The following is a 14,064-nucleotide window of genomic DNA, read 5'->3' on the forward strand; positions in this document are numbered from 1 at the left end:
ATCCATGACCAGGTGTCCTCAGCCAACAGGACAGGGAGGCCTCACAGGTCAGGAGGAGGAAACCCTTCCATGTAGCGTAGGAAAGAATTCTAGTGGCCCTGAAAGCTGCCACCCTCCTGAGGACCCTGTCTGGCTAACCCAGAGCCGCCACACTCAGCTCCTTTGGGGCCTTGCCCTGAAGGCAGGCGGGAAGTAGGTCTGCAGAGCTCGGCCTCCCTAGCCTGGAAGTGTTTTATCCTCCCCTCAGATGCTGGCTCCAGGTGAGGCACCAAGCAAGCTGCTGTCCACGGCCTCCTGTGGCCCAAATCCCACGTGAGTCTCAGAACTTGTACCCTCTCTCCTGTGTCCCTTCCTCCTGACATAATCCATTCTCCATATGGGCACCAGTGTTTTCTTTTCTAACTTTGCCTTTTAAAAGCTCTCCAAGGACACTCAAGGGCTCACGATGGAGTGCAAATGCGGGAGCATAGCATCCACCCCCAGGAAACTTGTCATCTTTCCAGCTTCTGCCATCACCACTTCCCACAGACATCCCAACCTCCAGCCCCTCTAAAGTGACTTCCCCAGTCCTCAGGCTGTTTTATATTTGCACAGCTTTGGAGGTGCTTGTCCTCTCCTGGGACACCCCATACACCCCATTTTCTGCCAGTCCAGCTCCTTGCCAATCCTGCCAAGACTCGGGTCAAGTGTGAGCCCCTTTAGAAAGCTCCCCATCAGCTTCGCCCACCCTGGGCTGGGGAACTCCTCCTGCATCCTGTGACGTCCCCACGTCCTGTGCACACACAGGGGTACAGCGACTGGTTTACCTGGCCTCTCTCCCACCCCAGACATGAGCATCTCAGGCAGAAGAACAGCCTTAAGAAAGAGAAAGAAAGAAAAAATGCACCGGGTGATCCCGTGAGCCACCCCCTCCTCTGGGCCACCAGCGCTTCCTCTTCCCACACTTCATCACTACACTGGAGAGAATGGGCGGACGGGAAGTGAGAAAAGGGCAAGAGTAAAGGAGGGGTTCACGCAGACCACTGCCCTCCTCAGGCCCACTCCCCCACAGAGTCTGGAAACTTCTCTTTCAAACTTTAGACTGAAAGTGGACATTCACAGGGAAGGTAGGCAGCTCCTCGGTCGAGTTCCCCTGCCGACAGAGGGCTCCCACTCCCACTGCTGATAGGGGGCACAGCAGGGGGCCTCTTGGATGAAGGCCCGAGTCCTGGGCTGGACCAGCCAGCCTCAGGGCTGTGTCCTCTCGCCACAATCACTTGCTGCTGTCTTGTTGGAAATTCCAGACCAGTATCCAATGATTCTCCAACACAAGGAAGTCTGTCCAGACGTACAGTCTCCTCAGACCTTCACCCACACGGCAGACACAGAAATCAGTGTTGAACAGCCACACAGAACCCTGCATTCCAACAGGTACCCTCACCACGGCACCAACGGGCAGCCCAGCAAAGACAAACAAAAGGCCTGTACAAAAGGCAATTTGAGCAGTAAGTAGCAAAAGTCCTCCAAGTATTCGTGCCCTTTGGCCCAGAAATGCCATGCTAGGAATTTATCCTAAGGAAATAAAATCACTTGCTGAAAGATTTACGTTCACGGTGGTATTGCTGATTATTCTGATACAGAAATAAGAGTACCAGCGACAGCCAGACAGCCAGCCACACGATGAAATGCCTGGTAGACACTAAGTCCTTGTTACGCAAGTGCATGTAATGACATGGCAAAATGCTCACTACACAGTCCATGGAAAGGAAGGTTACACATAGAATGAGTGATATGATCCCCACCTTGAAACACACACACACACACACACACACACACACACACACACACACACACACGTCGGAAAAGGGTCAGAAAGCACAAATACCAAAATGTTAACAACAGTACCCATAGGTGATGAGATAATGGATGAATTTAATTTCCTTTGTATTTCTCAATTGGCCATCAGAAAATATTTTCACAATCAAAAATCTTACTTTTAATTTCCTCAGAACGTAGACATAAGCTACAAAAATCAAGAGTATCCATCTCACGGCCAACCTCTTTAACCTGTAAAGTCAGAAGTGGAGCATGGAATTTCTCCTCTGCAAATTCAATACAATGTATTATTCATAAAGCAAATTCCAGGGGTACCTGCAGATGGGGCCTGAGCAGACTAGAAATTCTCTTGAATACTGTCCTTATCCATCACAGCCCTGAGGTCACACCCACCTAAGGAGACCCTCCAGACCACATGAAGGAGACAGAGCTCCGTGGGTTACTATGTTCCCACCAACAATGTCAAATGTACATTTCCTACTATTCTTACTTTTGACAAAAGTCTTTCATTTTTCAAACTGCGCGTGCACTTTTCTAAAGATAATTCTAATTATTAGCAGTCAGCCCATGCTTATCTAATACAACTGCCACAGAAGGTTGATGGATCTCTAACAGGGCTGAGTGGGAAAAAGGTACAAGCAATGTATGCAAGTTTTATATAAAGATCGCACAAAGCAATGTTTGTGTGTGTACACACACACACCCCAAGAGTATAAAAACGTGAGCCGGATACCCAGCACATTAACGATAGGGGTTATCTCTACGAAGGGAGAGAAGGGTAATTGGACTCAGTAGAGGCATACTGGGGACTTCTATCAGAAAAATTGTATTTCTTAAGAAAAAAAGGTCTCAAGTAAACATAAAACAGTCACATATTTCATATTTATTTTGAACAACAGATACATGGGTGTGCATTAATAACCATTTGTACTGTCGTGTGTTTAATTTTTCAAAACAACCAAGGAAAAAAGAGATTACAGAACAAGAGGCAACCCCAGAATATTTCTTCTGAGATAAGTAACAACGTCTGGGTCTGACCGGCCTCCTGACCATGGTGAGACACAGAAATCTGAAGAGCTGAGTTTCTCAAACTCATTCAACAAAACGTCCTTGAGGTGATCTGATCTCTAAGCCTTGGTCACCTCTGGCCATCGGGCAACTGGGAATTTCAGGCCCTCGGGGGCCTGACCCCTTCTTGACAGATGAGAGCTCAGGAGACCCAGAGAAGGAAAGCAGCCTGTCCTGTGCACTGAGGCCAGAGACGGGGCTCAGGGGTGCTTGAAGAAACTCAGCAAATTGGGGTGCAGGGGTGCTCGAAGAAACTCAGCAAATTTCCCATTTCAGAGTCAGTCCTGCAGGGAGGTCCCCACATCCACCTGAGGGTCCCGATTTCAGGACAGACGTCCGTTACGTGGACTTGACAATAGAGACGTGCATCTCCATCAAGACATGGGGAATACAGCAGGCTGTGGTGTGAAGGGCCACCCACCACCATGAAGCCAGACACACCGCAGCAACTAGGGACAAGCAGCCCCTAACTGTCGGGAGAAGGAGCAAGACCGCAGGTGTCCGGGGCAGGGAATGGCAGTGGGACGCCAGGCACAGCCCCGAAGAATAAACACCTGTCAGCTATTTGTTGCACAGGGGGGTTCTGCTATACTAGCCTTATTTTCCTACTGGCTCCACTACGAAATGAACGTGCATTTAATGTAAAAACTCCAGCCTCTGAATGTGAAAAATGAAACATTCTATAAATCCAAAAATTCATTTAAAAAACCCTCAGATGAAAAAGAACTTGGCTGTTGAGCGAGTAAAAACAGCATCATGTGACACTGGGCTCGAAGCTGACCAGCCAGGCGGCCCGAGGCAGCATGCAGTTGTGGTCCAGGCTCGTCTTCCCTCCAGGCCTGAGCAGATGTCCCGTTTGGGGGTGCTCGTTCTGGAGCTAGTGCCCCACCCCCCACCCTCACCCCTCAGACTGATCAGCCTTTTCTTCCTTAACATGCCGAGACTGACCCCGGCACTCTCCCCAAGGCCCTGTCCATCTCTGCCTTCTTCTGCCCCTTCCCGGAAAATCTCCCCATAACCCCCTTGCTCCCTCCAGTCCCCTCTCCTCCCAGGGCTGCCAGGAGCCTGTCTTCCTGTCCCCGGGCAGATGAGCTATGTGTGTCCCTTGTGTGGGATGGAGAGGGGTCACCTGCTACGAGCTGTGCTCTCTCTGCCCCAGCAGACCTGGCTGAAGGTGCTTCTTCTAGTTGTCACCAGAAACTCTCTAATCCAATTCCCGCCTGAGGGAGCATGAGACTCCCCTGCAGGGCTTATTAAGACAGACCGCAGGACCTCCACAGCAGGTCTTGGGAGGGGCCTGACGACCTGCATTTCTAACAGGCTCCCAGGTGAGGCGGCAAGTACTGCTCTGGGCCCACACTTGGAGAACCACCACTCTAGCCCTGACTCCCTGCTGTGGGAAGGCTGGTCAGACTCAAACACCTGGGGGAACTTCTGAAGACACGATGATTCCCGGCCCCAACCCTAAGTGAGTCCAAGCCCCAGGTCAGGAAGAGGCTGACACCCTGGCTGAGACACCAGTGCTCAGATTGAACCTGGCCACGGCTGGTTTTCACCCAACACCGTCTTCTGTCCCCGGAAAAAAGTCAAGGATCCTTTGTCTGCACAGATTTTTTGGAGGCAAAACTGCAGCTTCCCTGTGAAACAAGCCCATGATATTCAAGAGAGGGCTCCCTCCTTCCTACCTGTGCCTGCCCCAGAAAAGGACAGCCAGGGTGGTCTGGCAAACAAGACCCAGCGCTGCATTCTGGGACCCTGACATGGCTACTGAAAAGCCACCAGCAAGAGGGAGTCCCATTCTCCTCGGGGGTGACCTCTCGCCCTCTGTGGCCATCCCAGTCAGAGTAAGCACAACGTTCTGTCACTTGATTCCCAGCCTCAGCGAGGGGACACTGGGGACTACTTCTTTTGGAAAACTTTCTTGCATGTTCCTTTACAATAATAACCAATTATGTTTATGCTATAATGTCAGGAGGGAGGGGGAAAGAGACAGGATATGCAATTGTATATATGGCACGACCACAACGGCATTAAAACAAAAACTATTCATGCAAAAACTGGAAGGAAACACTAAAAACGTTCATAGTGATTGTCTTGGGGTGGTGGGATTATGGGTGGTTCTTTTTTTCTTGCTACTTGTTTGTTTTCCAAGCTGTGTATAAAAAGTACATAGTACTTATATGACCAGAACTTTATTTTACAATAAACCGGAAGGAAAAAATACACAGCACACCACTGCCCACACCTAACCTGTGTCAACCCAAGAGGCAAGTGTCCTGCCAGCTTTCTGCGTGAGCAGGACTAAGGGAAGGGACGGCCCTGCGGCCGTTGGCAAGTGCTTTCAGCAAACATTTACTCTGGGCTGGCCGGGCACAGCAGCCCTGCCATCAGAGAGCGAACACTGCGGAAAGCGAGCCAGGACCCAGGGGCCTCCTTTCCACCTGAGAGTCTTTCTGGGCCCTGAGAATGAAAGAGCCATCTTTTCCTTCTTCTGACGCCTCCCATCTTCTGGAACTTTACACAGTGCCCCCCAAAGTAGCAAACTGCCTCCACACTGACACAGTGTCAGGTGGATGTTGGGCCCCTTTGGCCGGCCCAGACCTGCACCAGCAGAGCTGCCAGTCGCCACCTGCATGCGGCCTATTCAGCCAGGAAGACTAGAGGAAAGCGTCTTCATGGCCAAACAGCTTGCACAAGAGCTGGACTGCTCCAAGCTACTAACGGAGAGCTTCAGAAACCTCAGCTCCACCTGAGGCTTTCACAGCGCCATCAGGGAGGTGTTATTACCACCTCTCCCAGCCACACCTGAAGTGGGACACGCCTCTGTTGAGAATGATCGCAGCTGGCTCTAGCCAGCCTTGCAAGCCTGTTTTGAAGCATGAATTTCTGTATCTCTCATGTTGACCTCCTCTCTGGTTTTGATTCATCTGAAACTTAGATGGAACAGGCCTTCAGGCCAAGCACCTGGGGGACAAGACTGTCTCGTGCCTCCACGCCTTCCCCCACCTCATCACCATTTCCCCTCCTCTCCTTCCCACAAACCTCCAAACTTGGAAACTCCACTGCCCACCAAAAGTCCACTCAGCTGTCACCTCCTCCAACTCCCCGCCACGCAGCCTGAGTTAGGGGTCCTGTCTCTTGAACTGGAAGTATGATCTGTGTCCCCTGGCACTTAGCACACAGCATCAACAGCACCTGCTTACCACAAATGGTGCCGGCAGATAGGCATCAAGAGCCAGCGCAGCCACCAGACAGCTCCTGCCACACCCAGACCCAAGTTCAATGGCAGCGCCATCGCCATTGCCCAGCTTTCCAGGAGGCTGCGGCGGTCACAGAGAAGCATTAGCTGAGTGTGCCTACAGCGCACCCTCCCCTGAGCATGCCTCCCCTCCGACAAGGAAACGAATACGCTAACCCCACAAATCCGGCTCTCCCAGGCCTCTCCCCGAGCCCCAGCCCCTCCTCAGCCCACTGGCATCTGTAACAAAAAGCAGGGGGCTGGCTGTGAGCCTCCAGGGGCTCTCAGAGAACCCACGGCGCTGTGCTACCAACCGTCCCCTGCAATGAGCACAGATGGCTAGCTGAAGTTTGGCAACTCGGGCAAAGCAACGAGCACCCCAAACCCCTGCCTGCATCCCGACCCCAATGAGAGGAGGTTGGAAACAATCATCTCAGAAAACACAAGACACAGTCCACAGCCTGTCTCCCATCCTTTTTCAAACTGAAGTTGAGTCAGAAGCAAGGGCTCCTGCAGCCACCACAGGCCTCGGCAAGACCTGGGCTCCCAACCCCGACACCACAGCCCAAATCCTCCTCAACCGCTTAGCCAGGGGGCCCTGAACCAGCAATCACTGCACGAGGGCAGAAAGGATTTGCTCCCAAACCCCAAACCAAGACTAAGTTACAGCCCAGAAAGCTGAGTGCTAGGGACAGTCTCAGAGGCAAAGATGGCCCAGGTCGCAGTGGAGGCCTGGCATGAATCGGGGAAGGACTTGCTCTTGAGCAGTGGTTCTCACACCCCGTTCCCTGCAGTCCTGGGAACCCACACAGATACCCTGGAAGGAGAGGACGGGGCTGAGCAGAGGGCATTAGGGCCCCCCAACTCCCAAGTCAATCAGTCAAAGGGCTTCACCTGGGATCTCAAGAAAAATCACATGGGGGGGGGAACATTTCACTGCTGAGAAAAAGTTTGCAAACCAGGGCTCTGCAGGGCAGTTTAAGTCCATATGTAGCAATGTTGGCCATAGAAAGATCATGAACATGATCAAAGATTCTTACCCGGCCTTCCAAGGCTGGGATGGGGACTGTCACAGCCCTCCCCCACCAGGCCCCCCTTCCTGACCCATGGACTATCTGCTAACAAGATATGGTGAGTGCCTGACAAGTGGACTCTACACCGTGAATCCCGGTGCTTCTGTCTGCAAGCTGGGGGCTCATCAATTACATTCTTAGTCCAACATAACCCTTCTGTGGTCCCTTATCTCCCTCACCCTTTTGAACTGCTCTTGCACAAAGACTCACTGAGCTGCAGACAGACGGGAGCCATTTTAAGGTTCTCCCCCGCCCCCACCCCCAGTCCATTCCAGCCACTCTCCATTCAACTGCGGGCTTTGGGGCCACGGTCGTGATTCGCCGGACAAAGTAAAGCGACCCAATAACTAAGCCTTCTCACAATGCCAAAAAAAAAAAGAGATGCAAGGGAAAACACACTTGCATCAAGCAGATGCCTGTCCACGAACACCATTTCCTCTTGGCTGCCTGCGGGGAAGCCGTTCCAATGACGACACGGCCAGGCGCATAGCACAGCGCCAGGGAACAGAGAGCTGACCTTACCTGGTAGTAGGTCTTAATGTTCCTCACCAGGATGGTCAAGTTCTGGATGCGCAGGTTCACGTCGTTGTTCACATGCTTGTTGATGCGTTGATTTGTAGGCCTGGGGTCTCTAGGGGAAGAAACACAAGAAGGGAAATGGCATCTCCCGATCAAGTGCCTTTCGTCCTCTCCCAGCCTAGGTTAATGTGGCGCTGTAAGGATGTGGCTCGAATCACATCCTAATTCTGCCACCACCCGAGTAGCGGGTGTCAGACGACCCATGTCACCCTCCTGCCCCCCACCAAGCACCCAACCCACCACAGACCCTTAATCAGCGTCATTCCCATCCCCACTGTTAGCTGCACCCATAAACCACCACGAAATGTCAATGCAGACCCAAAAGGTTACACTGTACAAAAATCAACAAACTACCCCAAAATATACTTCAAGATTAAAAGGATTAAAAGCTGAACAAACCAAAATGTGTGAAATATCAAGAGACAGTAAAATTGGTCCACCCCAAATGTTTACTTCTCGTGTTGGCATTAAAACTTAAGTATTCCCCCCCAAAAAGGAAAAGACAGAAAAGGGGGAAGAATGGTACATTTTCTGACTTAAATTAATAAAAACTCAATAACGTTCCATTTTGCGTGGGTTCCCCTCCCCTGTCACCTGCATTGCTCTTGGACTGGGCCTGCCTGTGGATTTACATTCCAGGAATACAATTCTATCTTGAAAAACCGACATTATCAGCCTACAAGAAATGCTAAGAGTAAAGACACAAATAATCCATGTGGGAAACCCCCAAGTGTCATTTATTTTCCCGTCTCAGGCAAAAGTCAGGTCTGGTTGTGATGAAACGAGAAATCTGACACAAGTGACTTACAATTTCACTCATCTCTACATGTACAGGACATTTCTCAAAATTCTCAGTATCAAAAAAGGTTTCCTATCTGCAGAGAACAGACTCACTAGAACAGATTTAGCTGCCACTTCTCTATGGACCGCACTCTGCTTTTCATAACAAAGCCCTCCCCCCAGGTTACTGTCCCAAGACACTGGGAAGGATGTCTAATTCAACTGAGGGCTGTCTTCACGGTTTCATCTGTCATCCGAGCCCTGTGATAAGGGCACTGAGCCTCCTGGGGGCTGGCATGATGGAAGAGAGGCAGGCCTCTCCTTCCTTCCTGGGCAACACGCCCCTCGATAATGAGCAGCACAGCAAGGGGAGTTTGAGTTTGGGCATGAAGGAAATCAATCTCAATGCCATTCCGCTCAATCGAAATCAATAATTAATACAAAATTGACAAATAGAAAAAAAAAAACACCTACAAATAGAAATCATTCCAAATGTGCACTGGAAGAATTAAAAAAAAAAAAAACCAGCAACAAAATACAAGCTATTTAAAATTCAACCATTAAGTAAATATTTGATAGGTACACTGAGAGTCCCCACACGGCACTGTGAGTAAACCCCTTTACACATTACATGCAGGGCTCAGTCATGGATTTTATTCAATCATCCTGTATCCCCTGAAATGGTCACGTGGGTACCTTGGGGCAACCAGAGGACCTCTTTTTAATTGTCATGTGACAGACATTTCTTATTGTCCTCACACAGCAGTGGAGTCTGGCCAAGCCACCTACACATTACATGTCTCTCTTGGAGCCATTTATTACTGAGAAAATAAAGGTTAGCAGTTCAGTGGAAATTAATTTAGGAGTAGAGGTGGCATTCAGAATTTAAACCACAGAGGCATTTTTAGCTACAGGAGTGTACCTAGCATTACAAAATAATTTATCTTAAAGGTGCAATTTTCCTCCCTTGACTATATAGACACCTTAAGATATGACAAGCAATTTCATGAAGTGACAAATGTGCTTCTTAAAATAGCAGAACCTAGACAACATGCAGGGCTTTCTCTGTTTTGGTGTTACTGTAGTCCCAGATTTCATTTAAGTCAGATGAGAACACCCCAGGAGTGCCAGAAGCCAGAGAGCGCCACCAGCACACATGTGGATGGCCACTGCACCTGAAAGGGGCTGCATGCTCCCAGGGTCACAGCCTGGGTGTCTGTCCATCAGGCGACAGCAGGGAAACCTCTGATCATCTCTGCTTTTGTTCTCACCAGTTCTGAGGAGCAGCAGCCAATTGAAACAACACTCCAAAAGAGCCTGGCTATTTCCTATGTGTGTAATTAGACGACGTATCATGATCCTTAGGACGCCTTCCTTTTACTAAGGCTCTCAGGGTAGAGAAAAGTTATTAAGAATCAAATCAAAACTCAACTATGGCAAAAGGAGGCCTATGCCCCACTCTGCCTAGCACTGCGTGACCCCCACTTCCCTCCTGCAGGAAATCCAACAAGAGCCACTGTGTCTGATCTGGGTCAAATCAGGTGTCCGCTCCCACAAGTACATGCACCCCAGCACATGCATGCAGGTGCACACCTGGGAACCCAGTTCTGGGCCTCCCTCTGACAGTGACGAAGACTGACATTTCGGGGGCATTTTCCATTTGCATAATCTTTTTTAATCCTCCCCAAATCTATAAAATACCATCCCCTTATTACAGATCAGGAAATTGAGACGTCGAGTTTGCACGCGGCAGAGAGAGAATTTGAACTTGTCTGCCTAATGCTAGAGTCAAAGCTCTTAAATAATTGTCCTGTGAGACAGTGAAAAGCGTGTCCAAAGTGGATCAGACACCTTGTTTTCCCTTGGGTACCAATAGGTACCCAGAGACTCTGCACGTACAGAGGAGCTATTCAGCAAGTTTTCCCATGCAACTCCAGCCATGCCACTCAATGCCGGACTTTCATTCAGGAATTCTCTTAGACCTGGGCCTCCCCTGAAAGCTGAGCTCACAGGGCTTTCCTGCTCTCAGGCACTGATGTCACCAGGAGGCCAGGGCCAAGGGACTACGACCGACCGCAGCCTTCTTCAGTTGCCAGAGACAATGCCCAGGTGCAGTCACGTGACCCCTAGCCAGCCTCCATATGGCTCTGAAGTGTTAGGTGACATGCCTCTTATCTGAGCTCCAGCAACCCAGTTAGCATACTCCTTTTGGTCACTTTCTCAGGACTTACCAACTTGGGGAGAATTTATCAAAATAGCTGAATAGCTCAGAGTCAGAGCTACTAGCCTGGGAAATAAAGCAGACGAGCTGTATCGCTTACCTACTAGTTAGCCTGACATTTCTCCATTTGGCAGAAGTGAAAACTGAGGCTTAGCTTAATTTAGTGTCAGACGTGGGGCTCAGACATGGGTTCCAGAGTCCAGTTTTGCCTTAGATCCCAGGGAGAGAGGGCTAAGAATTAGGCAGTAATCTAGGAGGCTAGGAATGCGAGAGAAAAGGGACTGAAAAAAATAAGCACTTTTGTGAGGTGCCTCAAGTCCCTTCTGGATTAAGAGGGTACATAGATAAGTAATTGACACTAACACCTTTTAAGTGGCAGGCACTGTGTTAAATGCTAACACATCGTCTCATTGCATCCTCACAACCATCTCTTAAGGGAGGTAGTTGACTTCCCATTTTATAGATGAGGAAAGCGAAGTGATGAGTGACGTGCCCGGCATCACACGGCTATCATGAGAAAGACCTAGAGTTCAAACCCAGGCAGGCTTATCTAGGCTGTCCACACCAGGGCTGGAATCTTTTTTTTTCTTTTTCTTTTTAATCAAGGGAGTTTTTACACAGAGTAAAATGCACATATCTTCAGTTACAGCTTGATGAGTTTTGAAAAATGAAACATATTCCCGTCAATATGCAGAACATTTCTACCACCCCAGAAGTTCTCCTGTCCCCCCTTTTCCAGTAAATTCCCTCCTACTTCCAGAGGCAAATAATGTTCTCATTTCTATCACCAGGAGCAGGGTTATTCTGATCACCCAATCAGTAAACTATGTGTTGCTGGTGCCACTCTCTCTTTGATTTCCTCCTCCTGGGAAGCCACCCAAACAGCTTCCCCGTTGACCCTTCTCTGTGCCTCACTTGGGCAGAAGAACCCAGAAGCACTACTTGACACCTTAAGATCTGCAAACTTATCAATTCCCACTTCCAGAATGAATACTTTGGCATATCACAGAGGAGAAAATAACATTAGAAGTTGTCAAGGGGTGAGGAGAAGCCCTTCCAACTGAATTTCGCCACGGGCCAAGTGTGAACAAGTGATGAGCTGGCATTTCTCAAAGGAACGTCCAACAGGCTTTCCTGATTTACAAGCAAGTGGTAAACGCTTGAGGAATTCCAAAGGTCAGGGAAGAAAGAGAAACAGTCCCAGGGCTTTTGTTCTCCCCTCTGCCAGGGTGTAAAAGCTGAATGAAAAGGCTGGGGATACTGCTGGTTTTTTTAATTAAACAGTCTTAGGCTTGGGTAAGGACAGGTTGAAGTTCCACTGGTGGCTGCACCAATGGAACCCAGTAAGTTTCAGGGTCGAAAGAGGATGCGGGAGGAGCTGCCAGAATTTGACTATGCCATGAGACTGCCCCAGGAAAACTCACTTTGCTCACAGTTCTTGGAGAAGTGCTGCCAAAGCTGACAACAGATGTGTTTTTTAGAACCTAATCAAACCCAGGATTGGTGAGAACAGTAGTGCCTTTAAAAAAAAAAAAAATCATTACGATTGAAGTGTCTCTCTCACACCATGACAGCAAGTGACTTATTAAAACAAAAAGAACAATGTTCTTGGAAAATTTTTTAAAACAGGCCTTTTTTTTAGGTAAATCTATTTAAATCACTTGCTGAATATGCCATAGCTAACCGTTTCTTCGTGGGCCACACGGGATTTATGCTCAACTGTGACAACTGGCTTCACTGCAGCTGAGTAGGTGAGCAAAAGGGGATGATCCACAGAGAACATCAGGAAGTTTTATTTTGCTTCAAGTGCCTGTGAATCATACCGACACACTGTGCCAAGATGTCCCTTGCAGTTTGAGTTAAGAACAGAATGCAGCCCTAAGAGCCAACACCTTTATGTGCAAGCTGTCAATCAGGCAGACAGGCTCTGCAGAATACAGCAACAGGAAAGGATGTGGTCAGACATACATGCTAGCAAGTGTAACTTCCACCGTACCCTGTTTAGGCTGCATGCTCCAAAACACACAGCACCCCAGCCTTCTGACTCCCTGTGCCACTCCTAACGCGGTGACTTTAAATCCAGTTCATGAGAAGCGACTTAACCAATTACAGTTGCCATGGGGCAGCTGAAAATGGAAGATGAAATGAAAGGGAGCTCAGAAACACTGGCGTCCTAACCTAAAGAGAAACTTTATAGTCACTCAGGATGCCTCCGACCCATGCGACACTTCCTGTAACCGGACACTGTTCGTTACAGTTCCTTGCCCCCAAAGAGGTGTTTTTTTTTCTTAAATTTCATTGTTTAAACCACAATTATATACCTGAGTCTGAATTGTACTACCTACACCATGTGGATGACATTCAATTCCAAATGTCCTTCATCAAACATGCTGCCAACTCGCTGTCCTGGAGTTCTTCATACCCCAAGGAATGGCAGCAAAAAGGCACTTAACACTGAGAAAACAGTAGCCCCAGGTGCAAAGAACCCTCCCGTTGAACCTCACGATCCATTTCTACGAACTTAACATTTCTGAAGCATCATTTCTTTTCCCTTCCTCCGGGAGTATAACTTACATTTGCAACATGATTTGGTTCAAAAAGATGCCATCCACTAAATCCATGTACATAGTCAGGTTGTCCTGGTTGCCGCTTCCGAACGGGCCCAAAGTTTTCACCTGTGCAGAGTGGGACGCGGAGAGAAAGGCAGGAAAAGTCAACCCCACGCGCACATACTAAAGCTCTCCAGGGCAAAGGCCGGCAGGGCCCGTGTTGGCAGAGGGGATCACCCAACGCCCACCCGTGCTTCAGCAGGCACCAAGCCCGCCCTTCTCCAGGGCCTCTCCCCCCTCCCGGCACCAGGCAACAGACTCCAGACAGCAGGAGGAAAACTTCCTCGCCACTTTTGCCCAGCGTCCCAGAGCGGGAACGTAAAATAAAATGGACTTTTCAATAAATTTCTCATGTGTCAAATCCATTAGAAATCACTGCGTCCACTCCATCCTGTACACGTTCCTACTCGAACCCCCCCACCCACCCCCCACGCGTCACCGACATCTACCCGCCGGTCTCAGGGGTTCAAAAGCTACACGCGGATATTTTGGGGCAGTGGGTCCTTTTCCCGACTGGTTAAGCCGCAGGGGCCGGGGTGACCACTCGGACCCGGTCCGCCCGGGCGGGAGCAGGTGTACGCGCTCAGCGCCGGGACGGGCCGGAAGCGCCGAGGGGTCCTGCACCCCGCGCGCCGGCTCCCGAGTTGAAACCGCCTTGGGACCCCGGGGCGCGGGCCCCGG

The 14,064-nt window shown here is 49.7% G+C and overlaps 1 protein-coding gene across 1 annotated transcript in view; it reads right to left on the reverse strand.

The window, feature by feature from the left end:
- CCDC88C (coiled-coil domain containing 88C) overlaps nucleotides 1-14,064 on the reverse strand; it is a 115,326-nt gene that overhangs the window by 100,896 nt on the left and 366 nt on the right. The window contains exons 2-3 of the mRNA XM_081049660.1: nucleotides 13,349-13,449; nucleotides 7,717-7,825 (exon numbers count right to left, since the gene is read on the reverse strand). Coding sequence (XP_080905786.1) covers nucleotides 7,717-7,825; nucleotides 13,349-13,449 — 210 coding nt within the window. The remainder of the gene's footprint in view (nucleotides 1-7,716; nucleotides 7,826-13,348; nucleotides 13,450-14,064) is intronic.

This window comes from Rhinolophus hipposideros (assembly GCF_964194185.1).
Source record: "Rhinolophus hipposideros genome assembly, chromosome: 5".
NCBI lineage: Eukaryota > Metazoa > Chordata > Mammalia > Chiroptera > Rhinolophidae > Rhinolophus > Rhinolophus hipposideros.